At 40.4% G+C, this 24,333-nt stretch overlaps 1 protein-coding gene across 4 annotated transcripts in view; it reads right to left on the bottom strand.

The window, feature by feature from the left end:
- Positions 1-24,333, bottom strand: part of SCAI (suppressor of cancer cell invasion) — a 78,464-nt gene that overhangs the window by 25,126 nt on the left and 29,005 nt on the right. For 3 of the 4 annotated variants that reach the window (XR_004971152.1, XM_036329677.1, XM_036329680.1), the window contains exons 3-7: positions 19,410-19,541; positions 6,360-6,455; positions 5,714-5,800; positions 4,117-4,215; positions 659-755 (exon numbers count right to left, since the gene is read on the bottom strand). Coding sequence is in view for 3 of the 4 variants with exons in the window: in XM_036329677.1 (XP_036185570.1) it covers positions 659-755; positions 4,117-4,215; positions 5,714-5,800; positions 6,360-6,455; positions 19,410-19,541 (511 nt within the window). In the remaining variant the exon portion in view is untranslated. The remainder of the gene's footprint in view (positions 1-658; positions 756-4,116; positions 4,216-5,713; positions 5,801-6,359; positions 6,456-19,409; positions 19,542-24,333) is intronic. The other variant, XM_036329679.1, reaches the window with a different exon arrangement.

The following is a 24,333-nucleotide window of genomic DNA, read 5'->3' as shown; positions in this document are numbered from 1 at the left end:
TTCTTTGGATTTGCTAGTATAGCATACTGGTTTTATCTGGAAAGAGTTAATAGTAACTAGGAGTGGAGGAAGACAGAGGAAGACTTGTCAAAACTACCATGTTCCACTTGAGTACCAAAAATTAGAAGCATGCCACTGAAACTTCTCCGTGAATGAATACAGAGTGCAGCTGGAATGTATGCAATCATCACAGATAGTAAATGAATCCCAAAAGCTGTTAACGCTTAACTGCCTGAGTTAATGGAGGACAGTGATGCAGAAATACTAAAGGAATGGGAAAAAACCAAACTCTTTCCCAATACCTTTGTCAAACATTGTGTGCTTTTTCTTGACCTAACTTTTCAACTATCTTCCTTTAAACAAAATATTTTAACTTTTTTCTGCATTTCCCGACCATCCATGGGTGGGTGGTGAAATGTAAAATGTGCTGAAGGGACAAAAGCAAGGAATTAAGATAATGGTCTCTGGTCAGTCCGTGTTTGAAATACGAAGAGAGTTGAAAAAAAATTTTTTATCATTGCCTTTGGCAGAAGTTACCACACTTTAAATGCTGTAATGATTTAGACATTCCAAAAACTATTTTAACCTCAAATCTATTTTTAAAAAACAAAATTATCCATACACTATTAGATATTCAAATATTTTAAAGTACATTTACCTTCACCAGTTCCTTTACAACATCCATTTTGTTGAGAAGAAGACAAACTACTATAAATCTTGCATAGTATCGTAGCTTCTTAACTACCAACTCAGGTCTGTGGTAGATAAATGGAAAAGTAGTCATTAGATTAAAAAATAAAATACGCTGTTTTGACCCTATTCTGCAGTTATAGATATTTCTGCATATAACCTATAGTCTTAACATTTCTTACTGATTCATTACATAATTTATTCATTCCACAAATATCTATTGAGAACTTAGATGCATCTGGCACTATGCTAAGTGCTGGGAACAAAGTGAAAACACACACACACACACAGAACTACAGACACAGTCCCTTCTCCTCAGCTCTTACAGAGAGAAAAATATGTAAAATATAGAGAAGACAGATAAATACCAAAACATAGTGGAGTAAGTACAATGACACGAGAAATAAAGGGTGCTATTTGAGCCCACAGGACTGGATCCTGGGTGAGAGTAAACTTCCCAGAGAGAGTAATGTTTGAGAGAAGGCAATATATAAGGAAGCGGAGAAGATGAGGCAGAAAAACACAAGGTGAAAAGCATTCCAGGAAGAACAGTCTTTGTTTGGAAATCTTATCTTTTCTATATTAATATCACCAAGCCTGTTTCCTTGTGCTTAGTGCTGACAGGCCGTATCTTTTCCTTTTCCTCTGCTTTCCAGTGCCTTTGTCCTTTTATTTTACCACATCTTTAAAGACAGCATGTGGCTAGGTCTTGCTTCTTCATCCACCGTGGTAATCCCTGCCTCGTACACCCAGGTCCTCTGGGTTTGCGTCTCCACCTTGCTTTGTTTGTTTTCGGTTTGTCCCTTCTGTGATCATGCCCTTTACTGCTCCCCTCTTGCTTTCTTTTCGGTTAATTTAATATATTTTAGTGTACTGTCCTCTATTGGCTTCTTACTCTTACCTCTGCATTATTGTTCTTTTAGTGCTGCTAGGAGTAGCAATATGCATCCTCAACTTACCAAAGGCTTTTACGATCAATACCGCACCTCTTCACACTTATCCCTTATCAAGTGGACCTGACATTCCCAACGTCCACGTCCTGCTTTCTACATCCTACATTGCACATATAATAACCTTAAAACAGTATATTTTTCGTATACGTTTGACATTTTCCATAACAAAACTTAAAAATTTTCTCTTAGACCCAGGAGTTATTTAGAAATGTGTTTACGAATTGACACGACTCTCCGCACTTGCCAGAGAAACTGTTTTTCCTGGTGGCTAAATGCAGTAAAGTGCACAGAGGTTAGGACCTCTGCGTGCTTTATCTTCTCCATATCTAACTCTGACCAGGGTCAGCCTCAGCCATTTGCAACAGTTGGGGTTTGCAGCAACTAGGACAAGTGATTATGGGGTAACATCTCCCTTTACTAAACAGGATGGGCCCGTGGAAAGAGACATTGTTGAGAGTTGTCATGCTTAATGACAACAGTCATCGAGGTGAGGGCTAGAACGTCCGTTCCTCTTGGCTTTGACAGATTGCTGAGGCATTGAGAGAGTGCAGAGAGAACTTGACCCTTGGAGAAGAGACTTTTGCCTTATAAAGCAACTGTGATATTGTGGAATACTTTCTTGTTTTAATCTACTGGCTGTTGATTTTAGGAGTTATCACCAATCGCTACCTTGACTGGCCCTCCTGCCCTATGTGAACTAAGAAACAAACAACGTACCATCTGAACTGTCCTTCCAGAAAACAAGGTCAAGATTTTGGGTTGTCCGTTGATTCTAATTTAGTGTGTTTATGGCAAGAGATTTAGTCATCCTGGTTCCAAATAATCCTACCTCCGTTCTCTGCCCTGCTCTAGGAGGCAGCACAGGGAAACAATTGATGTGTGGTGTCTGCTCTTAGGATGGAAAATGATTTCCACAAATCAAACTATTGGGTTTTAAGCCAACGGGCCTAAGGCCAATTTTCCTTTTGGCAAATTAGAAAAGTGAATTATACAAGGTATTTTACTATTGCTTAAAATAGTTCTTTGCTGATAAAATATTACATAGCCCTTTTGCATGTTCTTAGAGATACAATTTATCTCACCAAGAATTCAGATAAATTGTACAACATAAATGCAAAAAGGGGGTGAGGGATGTAGGAAATATATCTATACTGAATATACACAAAGCAAATGGTAAAAAAAAATCTGAAGAAAAAATAATCGATGGAACTTCTGATAGAAGAAAGAAGTAAGGCAATAACACAGAGACCTCAGCATCGGCATACCTCACTTGTATCAAATCACCTCCTCTGTACGAGTCTGAGCAAGACTTGCAAGGGCATGAAGGGGATTTACAAGAGTGGGGCTTTCCAAAAAATGCCGTCGTAGAGCTGGAAAGCTCATAAGAGCCAAGCACAAAGTGTTCTCTAGAAAGCCATGCCAAAACTATGTTTTCTTTTAAAATATATTTTTATTGATTTCAGAGAGGAAGGGAGAGGGAGAGAGAGATAGAAACATAAATGAGGAAAGATAATCATTGATTGGCTGCCTCCTGCATGCCCCACACTGGGGATGGAGCCTGCAACCTGGGCATGTGCCCTTGGCCAGAATCCAGCCTGGGACCCTTCAGTCCACAGGCCCACGCTCTATCCACTGAGCCAAACCGGATAGGGCAAAACTATGTTTTCTTCTAGCACTAAGAGAATATCATCTTTTCACTTGTAACAGCTGTGAGCTCCGTTGCCGGAGGTAGAGAGAACATTCCCATCTTCTAGACCTGAACTTTCTCTTCTAACAATTCTTGAAATACTAGCAATGAAGATTCTGCGCCAGGTCCCTGGTTTCTCCCACAGTTCACACTCCTCTGGAATTAATAGCATCACCATCTACTTGTGACCCAAAGATGTCTATAACCCCATGAGAAGGTAATTGTCTGAAAGGGAAAGAGCACACCTGTACACCTTCTTTTCTTTTCCCACCCAAGCACCGACCACACTGCCAGAGGTATAAGTGCTCAATAGATTACTGTTGGGAATTTAATGAATTACACCAAGTTTTTTCCTTCTAACAACTGCCTGACAATAGTGGGTTTATAAAATAAAATTCAAACAGCTGAGTGCTTTTTCGTTAGTCCTACATGACAACTGTCAATAGGCTTTTGAATGTATATGAATTAAAAGACCTGACATTATCAGCTAAGCCTCACTCTGGAGTTCTTTTCAATGAAACTTTGTGTGATCCCAATCTCTCATAAAGAAGTAATCCACCCCTCCTTTGTGCTCTGACTCCGCTGGTATTGTGACATCTGTTACAACATCTGTAATATTTATTGCTATTAGGTAACATATCTTTGCATGCTTAAGAAGGCCTGCTACATACTAGGCATTCCATAAAACCCATGAAGTGAAGAAAAGTTAAAAACAAATGTGTGCATTTCTGCATAATTTGCCCACAAACTAAAAATTAAGTGTTTTAAAATATAGTAGGTGCATACCTGTCTTCTTTATTGACTTGAGAATAATATGATCTCTGTCTGATTGCAGAATAGAAGGAGAAAGCCTCATTCAGATAGCTGGTCTCAGATGTGCGTAAGCTATGAGAGAAAAAAATCTTTAAATTTGACAGTGTCTCAAATTCTTCGTTATGATCAATACTTGTTCCATTATTCCTTCATTTCCTGTACATGAGGATGGGAATGACTGACCTAAATTTGAATCAGCAAAGCAATATTCATATCACCCTTAAAATGTGTAAAAATAATAATAATGATAATTTTTTTAAAATGCCTCCCCACTGCTCCCAATCCTTTTGGATGGCAACCCAAAGTACACATTCTTCTCATTCTTCTCAGGGACTCTCCAGACAGCATTTCCCCCCAGGACCAGAACTTTCATGACCTCCCTCAAATCCATTCATAGTCACTTATCCTTTGACTAATTTCTTTCATTTTTTTCTCATGGACTTCAGAAATGGATTAATCCATATTAATCGTCAAAGGATGCTGATGAATTAGGCTCTTTGTTTAGAGAACTGGGTGAAAGAAATGAAGGGACTAGTAGTTACAGAATAGTCACGGGATGTAAAATACAGCGTAGGGAATATAGTCAATAATATTGTAGCAACTATGTCTGGTGCCAAGTGGGTACTGGAAATATCAGGGGAACACTCTGTAAAGTATACGATTGTCTAATCACTATGCTGCATACCTAAAACCAATACAATACTGAAGGAAAACTGTACTTAAAAAATTAAAAAAAATAATTAAAATATACAAAACACACCACATGTCTAGTTTTACAAATGACTTCTTAAGAAAATACTCTACCCAAGAGAGTGATTTTAATGGTGGGAATTATGGGTGCCATGCCAAAAGACAGGAAGAGGAAGGAATTTTTCTGGCCTAGTAAGTTACAAATGGGCCAAGTCTTTTTATGGCATACCTGGTATTACTTCGTGATAATAAGATTTAGAGTCCTAAAAGTTCTCTTCTGTCCCTGACTCATGGGTGGAACTACATATAGGGGTGGACAAAAGTAGGTTTATAGTTGTGAGTACACGGAACACAGATTTTATTCTGGCATTATTATTTATTAATTATTGTATTATTTTCAGTAAGTACAACTGTAGACCTACTTTTGCCAGCCCCTGTGGATGCTGCTCTAAGGATATAATCAGAAGTATCATGTAAACTTTTAGACATATCCTACAGGTATGAACTTTAAAATATCCTCCTGAAAACCACTTATTCAAACATGCAAGTTTTGATATGTCTCTGCATAGTATCAAGACTTAAGTGAAGCCATTATAAACTATAAATTCATATACCTAAAACCAAGCTCTTCCTCCTTTAAGTTATAGATGAGTCTGACCAAATGAACTGTTTGGAAGGTGAGCCATTGAAGCAAATAATGTTACTTTGATTATGGAAGGTCATTTCACAATGTAGTCTTGACCAATATCATCTGAATTACTAAGATTTTCATTTGTAACTCCTTAGTTTTCCCTCCAACCAAATAATATACCATGCATACTTCCGCATGCTGTGTTTAAATCAGGTCAATGCTTGATTTTTCCATATACAATTCACTTACTAATAATGGTAGTATAGCTGCCCAATCTTAGAAGCAATTTCCCCTATTTGCCACCGCTTCAAGCCATACCGATTATCCAAGACTTGTCTGTTTTATATAGGAAATAAGAAAATAGAAATAAGAGACTATAAATTTCAAAAATAACCAAATCTGTAAACTTAATAGGATAAAATGATACCCAATCCAGCATGAAATTTTAAATTCATGAATTCAGATTTATGAATTTTTCATGAGATTGAAACATAATGATTCAATTACATTCAAAAAGCATTTATTAAATGTCCATTTAATTTGAAACATAAATAGAACTTCTTTGAGCTATGTTCATGAAAATTAGAAGCAACACCCTCAAATAGTTTTGGCCAATAAACAATACCTATTTAAGAATGAAATCATGAATCAGCCAAGCTATGCTAGGGTAGAATTCATCTGAACCATTTCCCATGTAATATTTTCTTTAAAAACCCTAAGAACTTACATTTTAAAATCTTAAATAAACATTAAAAAATCGATATTTTTTCATTTGGGTCATGAAGATAAAATATATTAAGATGTACCCAGATAAAAAGCAGAAGGTAGTAAAGGTCAAAACTGTGATTAATATAAAATGGAGTTTCACTCTCCTTTAACTATAAAATTCCTTTACCGGTGCTGCTGCTGGAACTTCCAGAGTTTGGTGTAAACATCAAAAGTTCTTCCAAAATAGGATTGCCACTGCTTCTGCCCATATTGTGGCAAATCTCTGTAAGAACAAATACACACATTTTAATTTTAAATACATGCTATTTGGAAACTAAGTCTTGTGATGACAAACTGGACAGTTTTAACAGCGTTTACATTCAGGCTTTACTTTTTTTAAAATGTTATAATTTTTGGAGAAATGCTCTATAACAAGGTCCAGAGCTCGTTATTTCCTATTCTCTCCCCTGCTTCTGACAGCTAATTCTTAGTGCGCCATGAGGTATCTACTGCTCTCTTCCCTCTCCTGGGTGATCTTATTTTACTCACTTACACAATGATAACTTCCAAATGTTTATCTCCACCTAAGAATTCAGCCCTTCAAAAACACTGCTTTAGGGATTCTAGAAGTGAAAGCGCAGGTAGTATTGTTCTCAACTATTCTACCCCTTCCCTATAGGTAAAACGATCGCTCCCTGTCTTTAGGCCTGATTGTTCCTCCCTTAGACAAATACTCTACTATGCAGACACTGGAACTGCCATATAACTTGCTTTGGGCAATGAAATATAATTGTAAATTATCTACACCATATCTGAGAAGATTTTTTAAAAATATATTTTTTACAGAGAGGAAGAGAGAGGAATAGAGAGTTAGAAACATCAATGAGAGAGAAACATCGATCAGCTGCCTCTTGCACACCCCCCACTGGGGATGTGCCCACACCCAAGGTACATGCCCTTGACCGAAATTGAAACCGGGACCTTTCAGTCCGCAGGCCGACGATCTATCCACTGAGCCAAATCACGCTATCCGTGAAGATTTAAGAGCTATTCCATGGGTCAGCATTTTCACCTTTCCCTCTGACCAAAGACCAAGAAAGGGCTGCTCCTCTGCCTGGAACAGAGAGCAAGACACATTTCATACAACTTGTGGCCAACATGGGAGCTAGAAATAAACCTCTATTGCAGTAAGGCACTACAGTTTTGGAGTAGTTACGGCGGCCTTACTTAGGAAAAGTCAATAGAGAAACTGGAACCAGGAGTGGGTTACTGCCATACCAAAAACATCACATATGTGAGACTGGCATTGGGAATGAGCCACAAGTAACTGTTACTGGAGACTGGAAAAATGATGACATATAACACAGCGGCAGAACTGTATTTCTGGCAATAACTTGGAAAGCAGATAACGTGACTAATGAACTTGTGGATTTATAGGAAAAAGCCAAGAGATGGTATGCTACTAGCCCTGGATGCTCTTAGTTGTACTTAACAAAATACGAGAGATGAACTCAGAAAAGAACCAGCGGCCAACACGGATGGGAAGGAAAAGAGAAAAGCCACACATTCCAGAACCGGAAATACTCAACACTTTCTAACGCAGGAGTATAAAAAGACAATTTGAGAAATGCTAGTTTAAGACTGTGTCGCAGCCCCAGGGCAAAAACGAAAGCCTGTGAATAAACATAGGAGAGTGGCCTCAAACATATTCTTTTAGTGGGGCGAAATAGATCAAGGAAAAGAGTCTAAGGAGTTTGCTGTCTTGTGGAATTCTGATAAGCTCAAGGTATTCATAATAAAGTAAACTAAATCTCGTGAGAGCTATACTGCCAAAGTAATTTGTTTTATAAGGAACAACAAACATTCACTGATTACAGTGTGATACACTTCTTATCCCAGTCTGTGACTTGTCTTCTCATTTTTACTGATATAAGTAGTTATCAAACATGTCACTCTTAGTCTTTATGTTTAGTGCTTTTAATATCTTGTTAAAGCAATTCATCCATACAATAACACAGTCTTTGTAAAGATATAAAGTGTTGGCTTTCAAATTTAACTCTTCAATATAACCAAAAACAAATTATATCTGAATGATTTTTAAAAAAATATTATTTTGGCCCTAGCCGGTTTGGCGCAGTAAGTAGATAGAGCGTCGGCCTGCGAACTGAAAGGTCCCAGGTTCAATTCCGGTCAAGGGCACATGCCTGGGTTGTGGGCTTGATCCCCAGTGGTGGACTTGCAGGAGGCAGCCAATCCATGATTCTCTCTCATCATGGATGTTTCTATCTCTCTCCCTCCCTCTCGGAAATCAATAAAATATCTAGCAGTTGCCTGGCTGGTGGCCAGGGTGGTAGGCCACGTGTTTCTCATCATCCAACAGACTAGCTTGAGTCTGTTCATCTGAGACCGGTTGTAAGGATCCAAAGAGCAGTAAAAGGAGGTAGCCGATCAATGATTCTCTCTCATCATTGATGTTTCCATCTCTCTCTCCCTCTCCCTTCCTCTCTGAAATCAATAAAAATACATTTTATATATATATATATATATATATATATATATATATATACACATACATATATATGTGTGTGTGTGTGTTTAAAAGAAAAAAAGGTACTATACAACATATAAAACAAGAAGTAAAAAATATCCTATTGCTTCTCCTCTCAATTCTCGTCCCCATTACAAATGTACTTTATATGTACATTTAATATATATGTGTTTTTCTATTATTTTAAATAAATGGGATCCAACTATAAAGTTTTATAACATGCCTTTTTTATAATATAACATGCCTTTTTTATTTACTAATATGTCATGTTTCTTTAATGAATACAGAATTATATCAATATTTACTATGTACAATGTAGTACATAATGAACCACTTTAACTAATCTCTCCTGATGGACATTTATATTGCTTCCAGCTTTTCCCTGTTATAAAGATGCAATAAACATCTTCATACTTAACAAACTTGAATAGTTATGTGACACTAGAGGCCTGGTGCACAAAATTCATGCACGGGTAGGGTCCCTAGGCCTGGCCAGCAATCAGGGCCAATCTGTGGGGCAACCGGTGGGGCAATCAGGGGGTCCCCGCTGGCACCTGCCTTGGCCAGCCTGGCTTCACCCGCTCACTGGCCCTGCCCCCTGCCACCGCCGTCAGTCGCCTCCCTCTACAGGGTGACTGGCGGGGTAATCAGGGGGCCCCTGCTGGCACCCATCTTGGCTGGCCTGGGGCCTGTGGGCTGGGGGCAGCTCCTGCGTTGAGCATCTGCCCCCTGGTAGTCAGTGCGACCAGTCATTCCGCTGGTCGTTCCTCCGTTCGGTCGATTTGCATAGTAGGCTTTTATTATATAAGATTAGTAAAAGGTAATTTCTATAAGTGGAATTGATGAGTTAACAGAAGATTCCCATTTCTGTATCGGATGTTAAAAAAAAATGAGTAAAAAAGCAAAAGGTTTTCCCAAAATTTCAGGCACACACAGGAGAATAAGCTAGTAATTGCATTTCTTTTTTTTATTTTATTTTTTTATATTTTATTGATTTTTCACAGAGAGGAAGAGAGAGAGATAGAGAGTTAGAAACATCAATGAGAGAGAAACATCGATCAGCTGCCTCCTGCACATTTCCCACTGGGGATGTGCCCGAAACCCAGGTACATGCCCTTGACCGGAATCGAACCTGGGACCTTTCAGTCCGCAGGCCGACGCTCTATCCACTGAGCCAAACCGGTTTTGGCATAATTGCATTTCTTAATCCATTTCCATTATCCTTATGGTAAGTAAAAACTCATTTCAGATTACAGAAATCGGTTAACGATAGATACTAGTTTCCACATTTATTGCAAGTTTTCCTCTTTTTCCTGTCTTCAGGGATCTCTAGTAAGAAGCTGAATTAGGAAGAGCTAATCATATATTTAAAAATGGAAGTTGCTGCTAGAATCTTTAAGACTCTTATCAACTAGCTGCTGCCAGGAAGACTGTACTATTATATAAAAGCATTAGGCAACCACATCACCTTCATGAGACCTGACAACCCCTGGGTGCTTTAAAGATATCGTGTCAAGTCTTTAGGCAAATTTTCAAGTTAAGCATTTGCCTGCAAATTCCTTTAAGTTTCTAAAACTGACAAATTTAATAAACCTCAGTTATATCTTATTAAGAGAAAACAGAATCAGAACTCAGTGTTTTTTTCAGACTACAGAACTTCAGATAGTTAATGACTGAGTTTTATAAGAAGGGAATTTTGTATGAGAGCTAAAAGTACATAAAAAATGATCTAAAAAGCTAGAACAAGGTTTCTGACAGTAAGTCATAATATACAAATATTTTATGATTTCTTGGCTAAATTCTATACTATTTTCCTCAATAGAATTTAGAACATCTACCACTCCAGTCTGAAGACTTGCTATAAAGGTAGCAATTTCTTTTTTGAAATAGGGTTTAAATTTTTTTAACTTCCTAAAAGGATAAGTCCTATGATCACCCTTTTTCTAATGAGACATATCATGAAAGCTAATATAGAAAACCACTGTAATATGATTAGAGTCTAAATTAAGGTATTTTATGAAGAGTTTTAGACAAATTCCTCTACTATTCCGAGAATGACTCTGGTTTTAAACTCTGAATATATCATTTGGTCTTTATTACTGTCAGTAGAGATGGGAAATTAATGGTCCATAGAATTAAATGAAATGCAGCTCTGTGAATTATTCTGTAAGCTAAATGACCTTATATTTCACATCTTGCCAAGGCACCTGTGTCATAAATTGGCTGCTCTTATTCTTTTCCCAAGACTTTAGAGGAAATTGAAAGTATGACAATGATCTCCTTTTTTAAAAATTCTCAACTCTCAACAAAAGTTGGGAAATTATGGCAGGAAGAAGTGTAGTACAGGTGATTAAACCTGACTCTCAGAGATTTTTAAATGTAATGTTGAGATGTCAAAACTTAGGAACTTTCTCCCAAGTTTTTACAATTCATCCCTCTTTACTAAATTGAACCAGCCAAAATCATTGATGCCTACCCAGTACCTCAGAATATGTGTGTGCCTGGAGACGGGCCGTAAAGAGGTAAGTTAGCATGAGGTCTTTAGGGTGGGCCCTAATACAATTGACTCGTGTTCTTATAAGAAGGAGATTCGGACGCACAGAGGGACACCAGGGGTGCCCATGCAAAGAGGGACTGCCACAAGAGAACACAGCAAGAAAATGGCCATCTACCAGCCAAGGAGAGAGGCCTCAGCAAGAACCAACCCTGCTGACACCTTGATCTTGAACTTCTAGCCTCCAGAACAGAGACAATACATTTCTGTTGTTTAAGCCACTCAGTTTGTGGTATTTTGTTATGACAGCCAAGTGATAAGGTGCCCCTCAAATCCCAAAGTACAGGTGGGTGGGGACAAATCAGCGACAGCCAAGACCTGCAGGCTATCGGCATCTGTACAGGAAGAGACAAGAGAAACAAATGAGACATCTGATGGACCTGGGAAGAAGAGAACCCCAAAATAGCCGATCTGAATCCACTGCACAGCACACTGGACCATTCTGAGAACAGAAGCTGAAAGTGGGAGCGACTTCGCTGAGCCAATAGCCACATGTGGCTACAGAGCGCTTGAAATGTGGCTAATCTGAACGGAAATGTATGTAAGTATAAAACACTCGGCGTACTTCAAAGACTTAGTATGGGGGAAAAAAGAATGTAAAAGATCTCAATTTTCCTATATTGATTACATATTGAAATAAAACATTTTTGACATAATGGATCAAATAAAATATATTTAAAATTAATTTTACTTTTGTCTTTTTACATTTAAAAAATCTGGCTGCTAGAAAAATTTAAGTCCCATTTGTGGCTCACATTAAAATTTTATTAGTCAATGCTTCTTCTCTAGATCACTCTGGTGGCAGTCTGCCTCAAAGTCAAGGGCAATTCTTTTGAGTGGGAAGTCATCTACACTAATAAAAGAGAAACATGGTAATTGGCATACGACCGCTACCTTTTTCATTGGCTAATCAGCGAGATATGCAAATTAACTGTCAGCCAAGATGGCGGCCGGCAGCCAGGCAGCTTGAAACTAACATGAGGCTTGGTTGCCTCAGTGACGGAGGAAACCAACGTTCCCCGCCTGCCGCTACAGGCCTCTGAGCCTGCAGTTTGAAACATTTTAACAAATACCTCCGGACTTCAGCCAGCAGATTCGCAACATTGTATGCAAAGGCCAGAAACCTACTTTCAGGAGCGGAGGCCTAAGAGCTGGAGCCAAGCCTCAAACTAAAGCTGGCCCAGAATAAAAAAAAAAAAAAAAAAGGAAAAAAGGAGCCTTTGGGAGTTCAGTCACCCCCAGCCTGAAAACAGCCCTCAGCCTCTCACCCAGACTTGCCAGGCACCCCAGTGGGGACCCCCACCCTGAAGGGTGTGTGACCAGCTGCAAACAGCCATCATCCCCTCATCCAGGCTGGCCAGGCACCCCAGTGGGGACCCCCACCCTGGTCCAGGACACCCTTCAGGGCAAACGAGCTGGCCCCCACCTGTGCACCAGGCCTCTACCCTATATAGTAAAAGGGTAATATGCCTCCCAGCACCGGGATCAGCGGAGCTGCGAGGCCTCCCGGCACCGGGATCAGCATGACAGGGGGCAGCGCCCAAACACCCTGATCGGCCCTGCTCTGTGTGTGACAGGGGGCGGGGCCACAACCCTCCACTCCACCCCCCGGGCCCTGCTCTGTGTGTGACGGGGTAGAGCCATAACCTCCCCATCGGCCCTGCCCTGAGTGTGAGAGTGGCGGCGCCCCAACCCCCTGATCGGCCCTGCTCTGTGGGTGATAGAGGGCGGTGCCCCAACCTCCCCCCGCCCCCCCATGGGCCCTGCTCTGTGTGTGATGGGGTAGAGCCATAACCTCCCCATCAGCCCTGCCCTGAGTGTGACAGTGGTGGCGCCCCAATCCCCTGACTGGCCCTGCTCTGTGGGTGATAGAGGGCGGCACCCCAACCCACTGATCCGCCCTGCTCTGTGTGTGACAGGGGACGGTGCCCCAACTCCCCTATCGGACCTACTCTGTGAGTGACAGGGGGGAGCTCCTCAACCCCCTGATGGGCCCTGCTCTGTGCGTGACAGGGGACGGTGCCCCAACACCCGGATTGGCCCTGCTCTGTGCGTGACAGGGGGTCGCGCCACAACCTCCCCATCGACCCTGCCTTGAGTGTGACAGGGGGTGGTGCCCCAACCCCACAATCGGCCCTGCTCTGAGCCCGACCAGGGGCTGCACCTAGGGATTGGGCCTGCCCTCTGCCAACCGGGAGCAGGCCTAAGCCAGCAGGGCGTTATCTCCCGAGGGGTCCCAGACTGCGAGAGGGCACAGGCCTGGCTGAGGGACCCCCCCTTCCCCCCGAGTGCACAAATTTTTGTGCACCAGGCCTCTAGTATAAAATGAAGGCACACAGTACAAACTTGTACAATAGTTTAGGGTATGATTTCTGAATAACATACCTTACTATTACCAGCTTGTGCAACTTGCCTCTGGGAAAGTATTAATGTTTTGAAGGAGAAGGTAGAGGGAGGGGAAGAAAAAGAGGAAAGAGAGAGGAAGGAGAGGGAGACAATGGAGCAAACTGGTAATTTCTCAGTTATCTTTCCTATTCAGGAGCCAGGGCTTCCGGAAAATAAGCTTTTAAAGGACACATTGTAGATGATTTCTTCTTTAATGTAAAATATTGGGAGCATATTTAATACAAATAATTTCTGCCATGATTTTTATTTAAGACCATTACACTTCACGTTGGTGTACGTCTCTGTAAATATATACACTCATGGGCTCCAACGCTTACTTTGGCTTTGTGTATTTGCTCCTTTGGAATCAAATAATTAGCGACTTGGAGGCCTCTGCTGTTTCAAAGCACCAAAGTCAGGGGTATCAGTGGTAGGCACAGCTGTGTATCTCAAATATGTCTCAAGATGCTGCCTTATATAATCCCACCAAGTATTCCATGCTGCTTCGTCACCATGGCAACCAGAACCCTGCAAGCACTTGGGCTTTGATCATTTTTCTGACAGTATTCAAAGCTATTTCTAACACTTCATTACTACTGTAACTACATGCAACAGCTATTTTAAGCACAACACCATTCATTCTACCCATTTCTCACTCTCTGGACTATGATTCCTTACACAGTAAGTGGAAAGAAGTTTATTTATCATGCACATATTATCAGAAGGTATTTGCAGGAAGAAAAAAAAAGCTCCATTAAGACAGTCACAGCTGGGAAATTGAAAAGTCTCTGACAACTTGGATGAAAGGCTTAATGTAAGGTGAAAATACGTATCTTTGAGAGTAAAACGAGAATTTATTATACCCATAAGACATTATATAGAAACTCTCAGGCCTTTCATGCACTGAAATACACTTTCTCACTCTGTACATAAAGAGATAAAAAGTCTAGGTGAGAGGGATCATGAGGGGTTGCCAAGGTGCTATATGTTTTATTTCTTTATCCAATTACCAGCCACATGGATGTATTCAGTCTGAAAAAAAAATACCCTTAGGTATACTTTCCTACAAGTACATTACACTGCAATAACAAGTTTCATCACCAGTTTGTGAACTCAAGAAAGAAAGAGAAAACAAATAGGAAAGCAAGCCAAAAGATAAGCTCAAACAATGCAAGGAATGCCGGGAAAGAGGGCCAACGTTAAAAGCTGACGCTATTCCAGCTGGATTCCCACTTCACCCCATTTCCCCAAGTGCAAACGCTGGTCCAGAACCTCTGCCAATGTATTTCTTGTTCTCTATAAGCACTGTGATCCTGATTCTTATTCAGACCAACACAAATGTAAAAAACAAAAAAAACCAAAACACCCTTCTTTTAATTATTCCCAAAGAAATCTTCTCTATTTCAAAAGAAATGCCCAAAACTTAGTCAATATTTGAAAGTAGAACGGTGTTTAATTTATATGCGCAAAGAGCTTTGGACCAGAATTGGAGAGCAGTGTGGAGCATGCCACCCGCGCCTCCAACCCCCATCATGGGGAACTCGGTCACGGACCTGTGGAACTCATAAACAGAGGCCTTTCCCATTGCTTTCCAATCAAGGACTAATACTGAACAAAACACTTATAAACATTTATATAAACAAGCACAGAAAATACACAACTCAAGTGCACCAGACACTGAGAAAATCAGCACCCCCCCCCCCCCAGAAGGAAGAGACCAAATGGGCATTAAGAGCAAACAGGACTCATCACATTTACTAGTATTTAATACAGAATTTTTGACAAAAAAATATTATTTAAAATATGTTGTTTTTATGTTTAACTACATATCATAGGCAACTTTTCATTTATATCTTCACCAAAATATTTTTCAATAGTTTTATATATACAGTGAGTATATATAAAATGAATTTTCTTTAAAAGTGAAAAGAAAGAGCCAAAGTACTAATCTCTCAGTAAATTATAGACCTGCACTGCCACTGGCCACACTCCTCTCAAACAAAAACCCCAAAACAATCAGAGGATATATATACTTATTCACCACAGACACATATTTTTGTAGAAATAATTAAGCTTGTTTAAACTGAAAGAGCGCCCTTCACAAAATACCTAGTTTTTAAAAAAGCAGTACTGCAAAAAGCACTGATATAAAATAGCAAGATGAAACACGTCAGGCACATGGTACACAAATCTGAGACATGAGAAGATGCTCAACATCATTAGTCATTAGGGAAATGCAAATCAAAACTCATGTGTGGACATAAAACTGAAACTCATAGACACAGGCAGACAACAGTATGGTGATTATCAGAGGGAAGGGCATGGGAGGTAGTAAAGGGTAAAGGACCAAATATATGGTGATGGAAGATGGTTTGACTCTGGGTAGTGGTCACACAGTGCAATATACAGATCATGTATCATAGAAATTGACACTTGAAACCTATATGACCCTATTAACCAATGTCACCCTAAAAATTTTAATAAAATTTAATAAAAACCACAAGATACCACTTCACACCCCCTTCGATGGTTATCATACAAAAGACAGACAAAAACAATTATTGGTGAAGATGTGAAGAAAATGGAACCCTCATTCACTGCTGGTGATGTAGTCTCTTTGAAAAACAGTCTAGAAGTTCTTCAAATGTTAAATATAGAGTACCATATAACCCAGCAATTTTTCCCCTAGGTATATATACTCATGAGAACTAAAAGTATATGTCCACATAAAACTGTGTACACAAATGTTCACAGTAGTATTATTCATAGCAGCCAAAAAGGGAAAATAATTCAAACATTCATCAACAGATGACTAGATAAACAAAATATGGTAAATCTGTACAATGGAATATTAATCTGTAATTAAGAGGAATGACGTACTGATACATGTTACTACATAGATAAACCTCAAAAAATACTCTATTTTGTGAGAGAACCAAGATGGCGGCATAGGTTAACGCCGGAGTTTGCTGCTTTGAACAACTACTTCAAAAGTGAAACCAAAAAACGGAAGGGACATCACCCAGAACCACAGGAACGCTGGCTGAGTGGAAGTCCTACAACTAGGAGGAAAGAGAAACGCATACGGACACTCAGAGGAGGCGCAGTGCTGAAGTCAAATTCTGAGGTGCGGAGTGCGCGGAGCAGGCTGGCGGCGGAGGGCGCGGTTGGCGTTTTCAATCGGGAGGGAGTCGCAGACTCTGAGCTCCAGATCCGGGCGAGTCTTTAGGGTCCCAGACTCAAACGGGAGAAGCGGGACTGTCTGGCTTCGGTCAGAGCGAGTGCAGCTTTCTCTCTGAGCTTTGCAGCGGGTGCTGGGACTCAGAGAGGCAGAGCCCCTGGGGACAGGACTGAGAGCCGCCATAACTGCTCTCTTTGGCCCACCCTGTTGATCCTGTTCGACCCGCCCCGCCCAAGCCCTGCACACAGGCATTTGCCGGATAGCCTCAGGCAAACGCCAGATTAGCACCTCCCTAGAGGACAGAAGTTCTCTCACTGCTGACACAGCTGATTCTCATAGCCACTTGGCCTGGAGGTCAAACCCTCCCTGGAATTAGCTACAACAATCAAGATTTAACTATAAGACTGCGAACCAAGACCACTAGGGGGTGCACCAAGGAAGCATAACAAAATGCGGAGACAAAGAAACAGGACAAAATTGTCAATGGAAGATATAGAGTTCAGAACCACACTTTTAAGGTCTCTCAAGAACTGTTTAGAAGCCGCCGATAAACTTAATGAGATCTACAAGAAAACTAATAAGACCCTCGATCTTATATTGGGGAACCAACTAGAAATTAAGCATACACGGACTGAAATAACGAATATTATACAGACTCCCGACAGCAGACCAGAGGAGCGCAAGAATCAAGTCAATGATTTGAAATGCGAGGAAGCAAAAAACACCCAACCGGAAAAGCAAAATGAAAAAAGAATCCAAAAATGCGAGGATAGTGTAAGGAGCCTCTGGGACAGCTTCAAGCGTACCAACATCAGAATTATAGGGGTGCCAGAAGATGAGAGAGAGCAAGATATTGAAAACCTATTTGAAGAAATAATGACAGAAAACTTCCCCCACCTGGTGAAAGAAATGGACTTACAGGTCCAAGAAGCGCGGAGAACCCCAAACAAAAGGAATCCAAAGAGGACCACACTAAGACACATCATAATTAAAATGCCAAGAGCAAAAGATAAAGAGAGAATCTTAAAAACAGCAAGAGAAAGAAACTCAGTTACCTACAAGGGAATACCCATACGACTGTCAGCTGATTTCTCAACAGAAACTTCGCAGGCCAGAAGGGAGTGGCAAGAAATATTCAAAGTGATGAATACCAAGAACCTACAACCAAGATTACTTTATCCAGCAAAGCTATCATTCAGAATTGAAGGTCAGATAAAGAGCTTCACAGATAAGGAAAAGCTAAAGGAGTTCATCACCACCAAACCAGGATTATATGAAATGCTGAAAGGTATCCTTTAAGAAGGGGAAGAGGAAGAAAAAGGTAAAGATACAAATTATGAACAACAAATATGCATCTATCAACAAGTGAATCTAAGAATCAAGTGAATAAATAATCTGATGAACAGAATGAACTGTTGATTATAATAGAATCAGGGACATAGAAAGGGAATGGACTGACTATTCCTGGGGGGGAAAGGGGTGTGGGAGATGCGGGAAGAGACTGGACAAAAATCGTGCACCTATGGATGAGGACAGTGGGTGGGGAGTGAGGGCGGAGGGTGGGGCGGGAACTGGGAGGAGGGGAGTTATGGGGGGAAAAAAAAGAGGAACAAATGTAATAATCTGAACAATAAAGATTTAATTAAAAAAAAAAAAAAAAGACTCTATTTTGTGAAAGAAGCCAATCACAAAACACCACATATTTTATGATTCTACTTATATGAAATATCCAAAATATGTAAATCCATAGAAACAGAAAGTTGATTAGGGGGTTAGGAACTGGGGACAATGGAGAGTCACTGCTAATGGGTATGTGGTTTCTTTTGGGTGATTACTGTTCTAAAATTAGATTATGGTGATAGTGGCACAACTCTAAGTATACTAAACCATATAATTATAAACTCTGAATGGGTGAATTTTTATTGTATGAAATATAGCTCTATAAATTGGAGGGAGAGAATAAAAAGCAGGGCTGAGAGATTTAAATAGAACAAAACAGTACAAAATTATTTACCCACTACATACAGGAATACATCAACAAAGACATGTGGACAAAAGTGCCTATAGCTTCTGCTGCCAATCTGTTCAGGGCATGCACAGCTGAAGTAAAAATAGCACTGTCTAAAACACTCAGTCATTACTGTAGTCAACAGATATTTTATCCAAAGAAAAAGAAAGAATAAAAGAAACAAGCAAATAAACAAGTGTACAAAGAATGCAACAGGAGAGAGGCCCCATTCACCTGCATTATGCATTTGTAGGCTCCTTAACCCTCCATACCCCAATGTGTAAGATGAGATGTAAATCGGGTATAATGTGGACTAATGTATATAAAAGCATGGAACAAGAGCTCTCCTTAACTCAAGTACAACACTAAATTACCCTCTTTTCCTATTGTTTTTTCATCTGAGAATGAAGAAACAGTGTCAAAAAAAAAAAGCATGATCACTTCTAGTACAGGTATTGATGCAACATTCTATCCATAACTTTCAGAAAGGTACCATACTTCAGCCATGGGGGAAAATACACAGAACTAGAGAAAAATTTAAGGTATCAGCAGCCCACTAACCTTAACCCATTGAACAGTTGCTTAGATTTATCCAGAAGATAACAAAAATCAGTGACTGTTTTCCTCTCTCCCTGTGGGATGTCATCTTCAGCACCTCCAGAGGACATGATTTCTTTAAGAGCAAATTCAGTCCTGCAAGAAAACACATGTCCATTAACCAAGAAGGTGAAAATAAAAAGAGGAACAGACCTTAGCTATACCATCTGATAACACTTTTTTTCAAGATGGAGAATTCTTCTGATTACATGCAAGCCATCAGATAATTTAAATGTACGATGGTGTGGGAGACCAGATAATCTCGTATTATCGGTGGGACTGAAAATTGTTACATCCATATTGGAAAGAGAGTTTTAGAATATTCTTTCATCCAATAAATATTGTTTGAAGGACTATTACATTCCAGGCACTCCTTTACATGGTTCAGAATGAAAAAATGTTTATCTTTTTAACCTAGTTATCTATTTGTTCCATCCTACAAATCCATTCAGGAAAATAATCCTACAAATGGAAAACATAGGTATCATGTCTTCTTTATCCATTTGTCCATTGAGGGACACCTAGGTGGCTTCCATATTTTGTCTGTTGTAAATAATGCTGCAATGGACATAGGGGTGCATATATCTTTTTGAATTAGTCTTTCGATTTCTTTGGATTAATACCCTGAAGTGGGATTGCTGGATCACATAGTAGTCCTGTTTTTAACTTATTCTTTTTTTATTTTTAAATTACAGTTGACATACAATATTATATTAGTTTCAAGTGTACAATTTTAATTTTTTGAGGAATCTCCATACTATTTTCCATAGTAGCCACACCAGTGTACAATCCCACAACAGAGTTGTCTGATCTCTCATCCCAGTGCTTTAAATCTCATGGGTTCTGCCTCTCTTTTCCCTTAAATCGAGATAATAGTATTTAAGCCGCCCTCTCCAGTAATTAGAAATCACTCTTTGAAAAACATTACAAAACCCAAAAGATTCACTAAAGTCAATTTTTAAAAATGAACTTTGGCCGAAACCGGTTTGGCTCAATGGATAGAGCGTCGGCTTGAGGACTGAAGGGTCCCAGGTTCGATTCCGGTCAAGGGCATGTACCTGGGTTGCGGGCACATCCCCAGTAGGAGATGTGCAGGAGGCAGCTGATCGATGTTTCTCTCTCATCGATGTTTCTAACTCTCTATCTCTCTCCCTTCCTCTCTGTAAAAAATCAATAAAATATATTTTAAAAAAAAATGAACTTTGGCTATCAGATCAGATCTACTTGTCAAAGAATGATTCTAATTATTAGATATTTGACTTTGGGAGTGTTATTGAACTTTTCTAAGCTTTTGGATTTCCTCAATTCCAGAATGGGAATTATAATATTTATCCTTCATACAGGTATTAATAAGATCCAATTAGATCATATTCATAACATTATAGTCCAGAAAGGGCACATTGTTAATAAAAGGCAACAAATATTAAAACTGGTAATTCTGGGTGTTGGGATACAACAGTGAAGAAAACAGGCAATACACAGAGTGTATTTTCTAGTAGAGAGACAAAAATTTAAAAATATAATATCCAGGTGGTAAGATGTAGTATGAGGAAAATACAGCAGAAAGGGAGAGAGTGTGATTGGGGGTAATGTTTTAGTTAGGATAGGTGAGGTGATACTGAGAAGGTGACATATGAGCAGAGACCTGGGTGAAGTGAAGGAGTGAGCAAAGTAGAAAAGAGGGAAGTTCAGGTACCAGGTGCAGGGAACAAGTACAAGGTGCTGAGGCAGGTATATACAAAAGGTTTTATCTATAAATAAAACACTTAAAAAAACCCACCAGCTCTTTCTAAATAAATTAATATGAATAAGATTCATGATACTGCTTTTCAAGGACCACAAAAAGGAGACAGGGTAGACAAACCCAGATGCGCATTTCCCACGTCCAGCATCCTGATGCAGGCTCAACCTGCCCCTACCAGGTATGCCTTTTTCTGACTGACAGTCCACCTAGAGCAGTGGTTCTCAACCTTCCTAATGCCGCAACCCTTCAATACAGTTCCTCATGTTGTGGTGACCCCCAACCATAAAATTATTTTCGTTGCTACTTCATAACTGTAATGTTGCTACTGTTATGAATAGTCATGTAAATATCTGATATGCAGGATGTATTTTCATTGTTACAAATTGAACATAATTAAAGCATAGTGATTAATCACAAAAACAATATGTAATTATATATGTGTTTTCCGATGTTCTTAGGCGACCCCTGTGAAAGGGTTGTTCGACTCCCAAAGGAGTCGCAACCCACGGATTGGGAACCGCTGACCTAGAGGGGCTGCCTTTTTCTGATTTACACATAGGTACCGTATAGGTCACCTGTGACCCCTACAGGACTTCCCCTCCAATAGAATTTATTGGCTCTAAAATCATCAAAGTGGTATTAATAAGCCTTGTCAACTCAGAAATGGAAATGGACTAATTAAGTTGAACTAGGTTCTATAATGACATTCATTAAAAAGGACTTATGATGGGATATAATCCCAACTTTCATTGTCCTTATCTTGATATTGATAAAAAGAAATCAATCTAATAAGTTAAAATAAGGCCATGTGACATACACTGAATCTAGATTCTAAAACCCAAGTACAAGTCCCAATTGTGCTGTTTTCCCCCAAAGTCACAGAGCTAACAGTTTAACTAAACTTAGCTTCCTCATTTGTAAAGTGAGGATAATGAATGCTGCCTTCTCTCACTAGGCCCGTGGTCAGCAAACTGCAGCTCGCGAGCCACATGTGGCTCTTTGGCCCCTTGAGTGTGGCTCTTCCACAAAATACCACAAAATACCATGTGCGGACGTGCACATACAGTGCGACTGAAACTTTGTGGCCCATGCACAAAAGTCGGTATTTTGTGGAAGAGCCACACTCAAGGGGCCAAAGAGCTGCATGTGGCTCATGAGCTGCAGTTTGCCGAGCCGCAGTTTGCCAACCACTGCACTAGGCTATTGTGATCAATTCTGTTCCAATGTAACCATATCATCTTATTAAGATATCCAGTAAGAAAGTAAAAAAGCAAAATACAATTATATTATAATAAACATAGACAATGTTTTTATTAAGAAAAAAAACCATGTACATATCAATAGACTTTAAACTAAAAAGCATTGAAAAAATCAAATAAATAACACCAGGCTTCCACATCCTATCCTATATAATAAAAGGGTAATATGCAAATAGACTGAACAGCAGAACAACCGAACAACCAATCAAAGCATAATATGATAATGATATGCTAATACTGCTCACTATGACATGCACTGACCCACCAGGGGGCAGATGCTCCAACTGATGGGTTAGCTTGCTGCTAGGGTCCGGCCGATCTGGACTGAGTAAGATGGACCAGACACACCCTGGAGCCCTCCCGCGATTCCTCCCCGGCCCGATCGTGCACTGGTGGGGTCCCTCAGCCTGGCCTGTGCCCTCTTGCAACCCGGGACCCCTCAGGGGATGTCCGGAGAGCCAGTTTCAGCCCGATCCTGCAGGCCACTCCCCTTGGGAGGGTGCCAGACGCAGGACTCATGGCTGGCGAGCGCTGCTGTGACAGCACGAGCCTCTCCCGATCAGGGTCTGATTGGGTACGAGCCCACAGCAGGCACAGTGGGGCCAGAATGAGTGGGAGCAGCAGGTAGGAGCTGCAGGCGGCATTGGACTACGGGTTTCAGCCCGATCCCTGCAGGCCACCCAGAGGGACCCCATCTGTGCATAAATTTGTGCACCAGGCCTCTAGTTAAAAAATAAAATTCTCTGCTGCTGAGTAGTTCCAGCTGTTCCTGCTGCTTATCACTACCGAGGTCAGAATGTGCCGTGGTGAGGACGTACATATAAAGACAGACAGTACTGCTGATGGAGGATTTCTTACAAGAGGACCCGTGTCAAGTTGCCAGAGTCCTCCTCTCGTCTGGGTTGACAATTATTCTTGTCAGGACTCTACTCTTGGCAAACCCAAGGCCTGTCCTTAAAAACAAGGGGTAGTTATTGGGGCAGTTATTCTGGAGCCAAGTACTTGGCTCACACAGCTCAGCTGTCTTACATCATAGTTCTTCCAGTACATCCATCATCTCCTTACTAAACTGTAAGCTACCTGAAAGCAGTTAGCTGTCTGAAAAAACTTTCTGTAAAGCGCCTGTGAATACTGTCCCCAGATAATTCCAAAATACGAACTGATCAAAGGCAGTGAAAAAGTTTGTGTTCCTGCCATATGATAGGCATTGCTCCAGGTGCTGGAGACACTGTGTGCATGTGTGCGTGTGTCCATGAATTTATTTATACCAAAGATGGCCGAAAGTGACTGTGGCAGGGACTTGAGAATCTGCAAAAGCTGGGAATGTTCGTAACTGAAATCCAGGAAGGAATGAATGCCAAGTAGCTGTCACTAAGAGAATGAAAAAGGCAAATGTTCAACCTTCTGAGAAAGAAGTCTGATTATCATCAGATTGGTGTTGTGGTATGTGAGGAACCTACAAGTTTTTTGTGAAGAAACGGAAACCCCTCAAATTCCCAAAGCCTTAGCCAGATGCTGACCTAAAACTATGCGGATTAATTATCAGGAGACTCCAGTGGGTCAGTGTGTATTCTACAAAGACAGGTATGTTTGGGGCCCGCATAGAGACCACAGAGCAGAGTGCTTAAGCGCATTGACAAGAAACTGCCTGCACTCAACTCCTGGCTCCACCAGTCACTACTCAAACATAACTGCAATCTCGGCCATGTTATTTAACCTCTTTGTGCCTGACTTCCCTATATGTAAAACACGATAAAAACAGGATCTGCTACTTAGGATTTTCATGAAGATTAAGTGAGAATGTACAGAGAGTTCAGAAGAGAGCCTGGCACACATTAAATGTCATATAAGTAGGCCTACCATTTAATTTACCACCCACTGGGAT

Source organism: Myotis myotis, unplaced genomic scaffold, assembly GCF_014108235.1.
Source record: "Myotis myotis isolate mMyoMyo1 unplaced genomic scaffold, mMyoMyo1.p scaffold_m19_p_12, whole genome shotgun sequence".
Taxonomy (NCBI): domain Eukaryota; kingdom Metazoa; phylum Chordata; class Mammalia; order Chiroptera; family Vespertilionidae; genus Myotis; species Myotis myotis.
The sequence above is the reverse complement of the archived record's forward strand: the minus strand, read 5'-3'. Positions and strand labels throughout refer to the sequence as shown.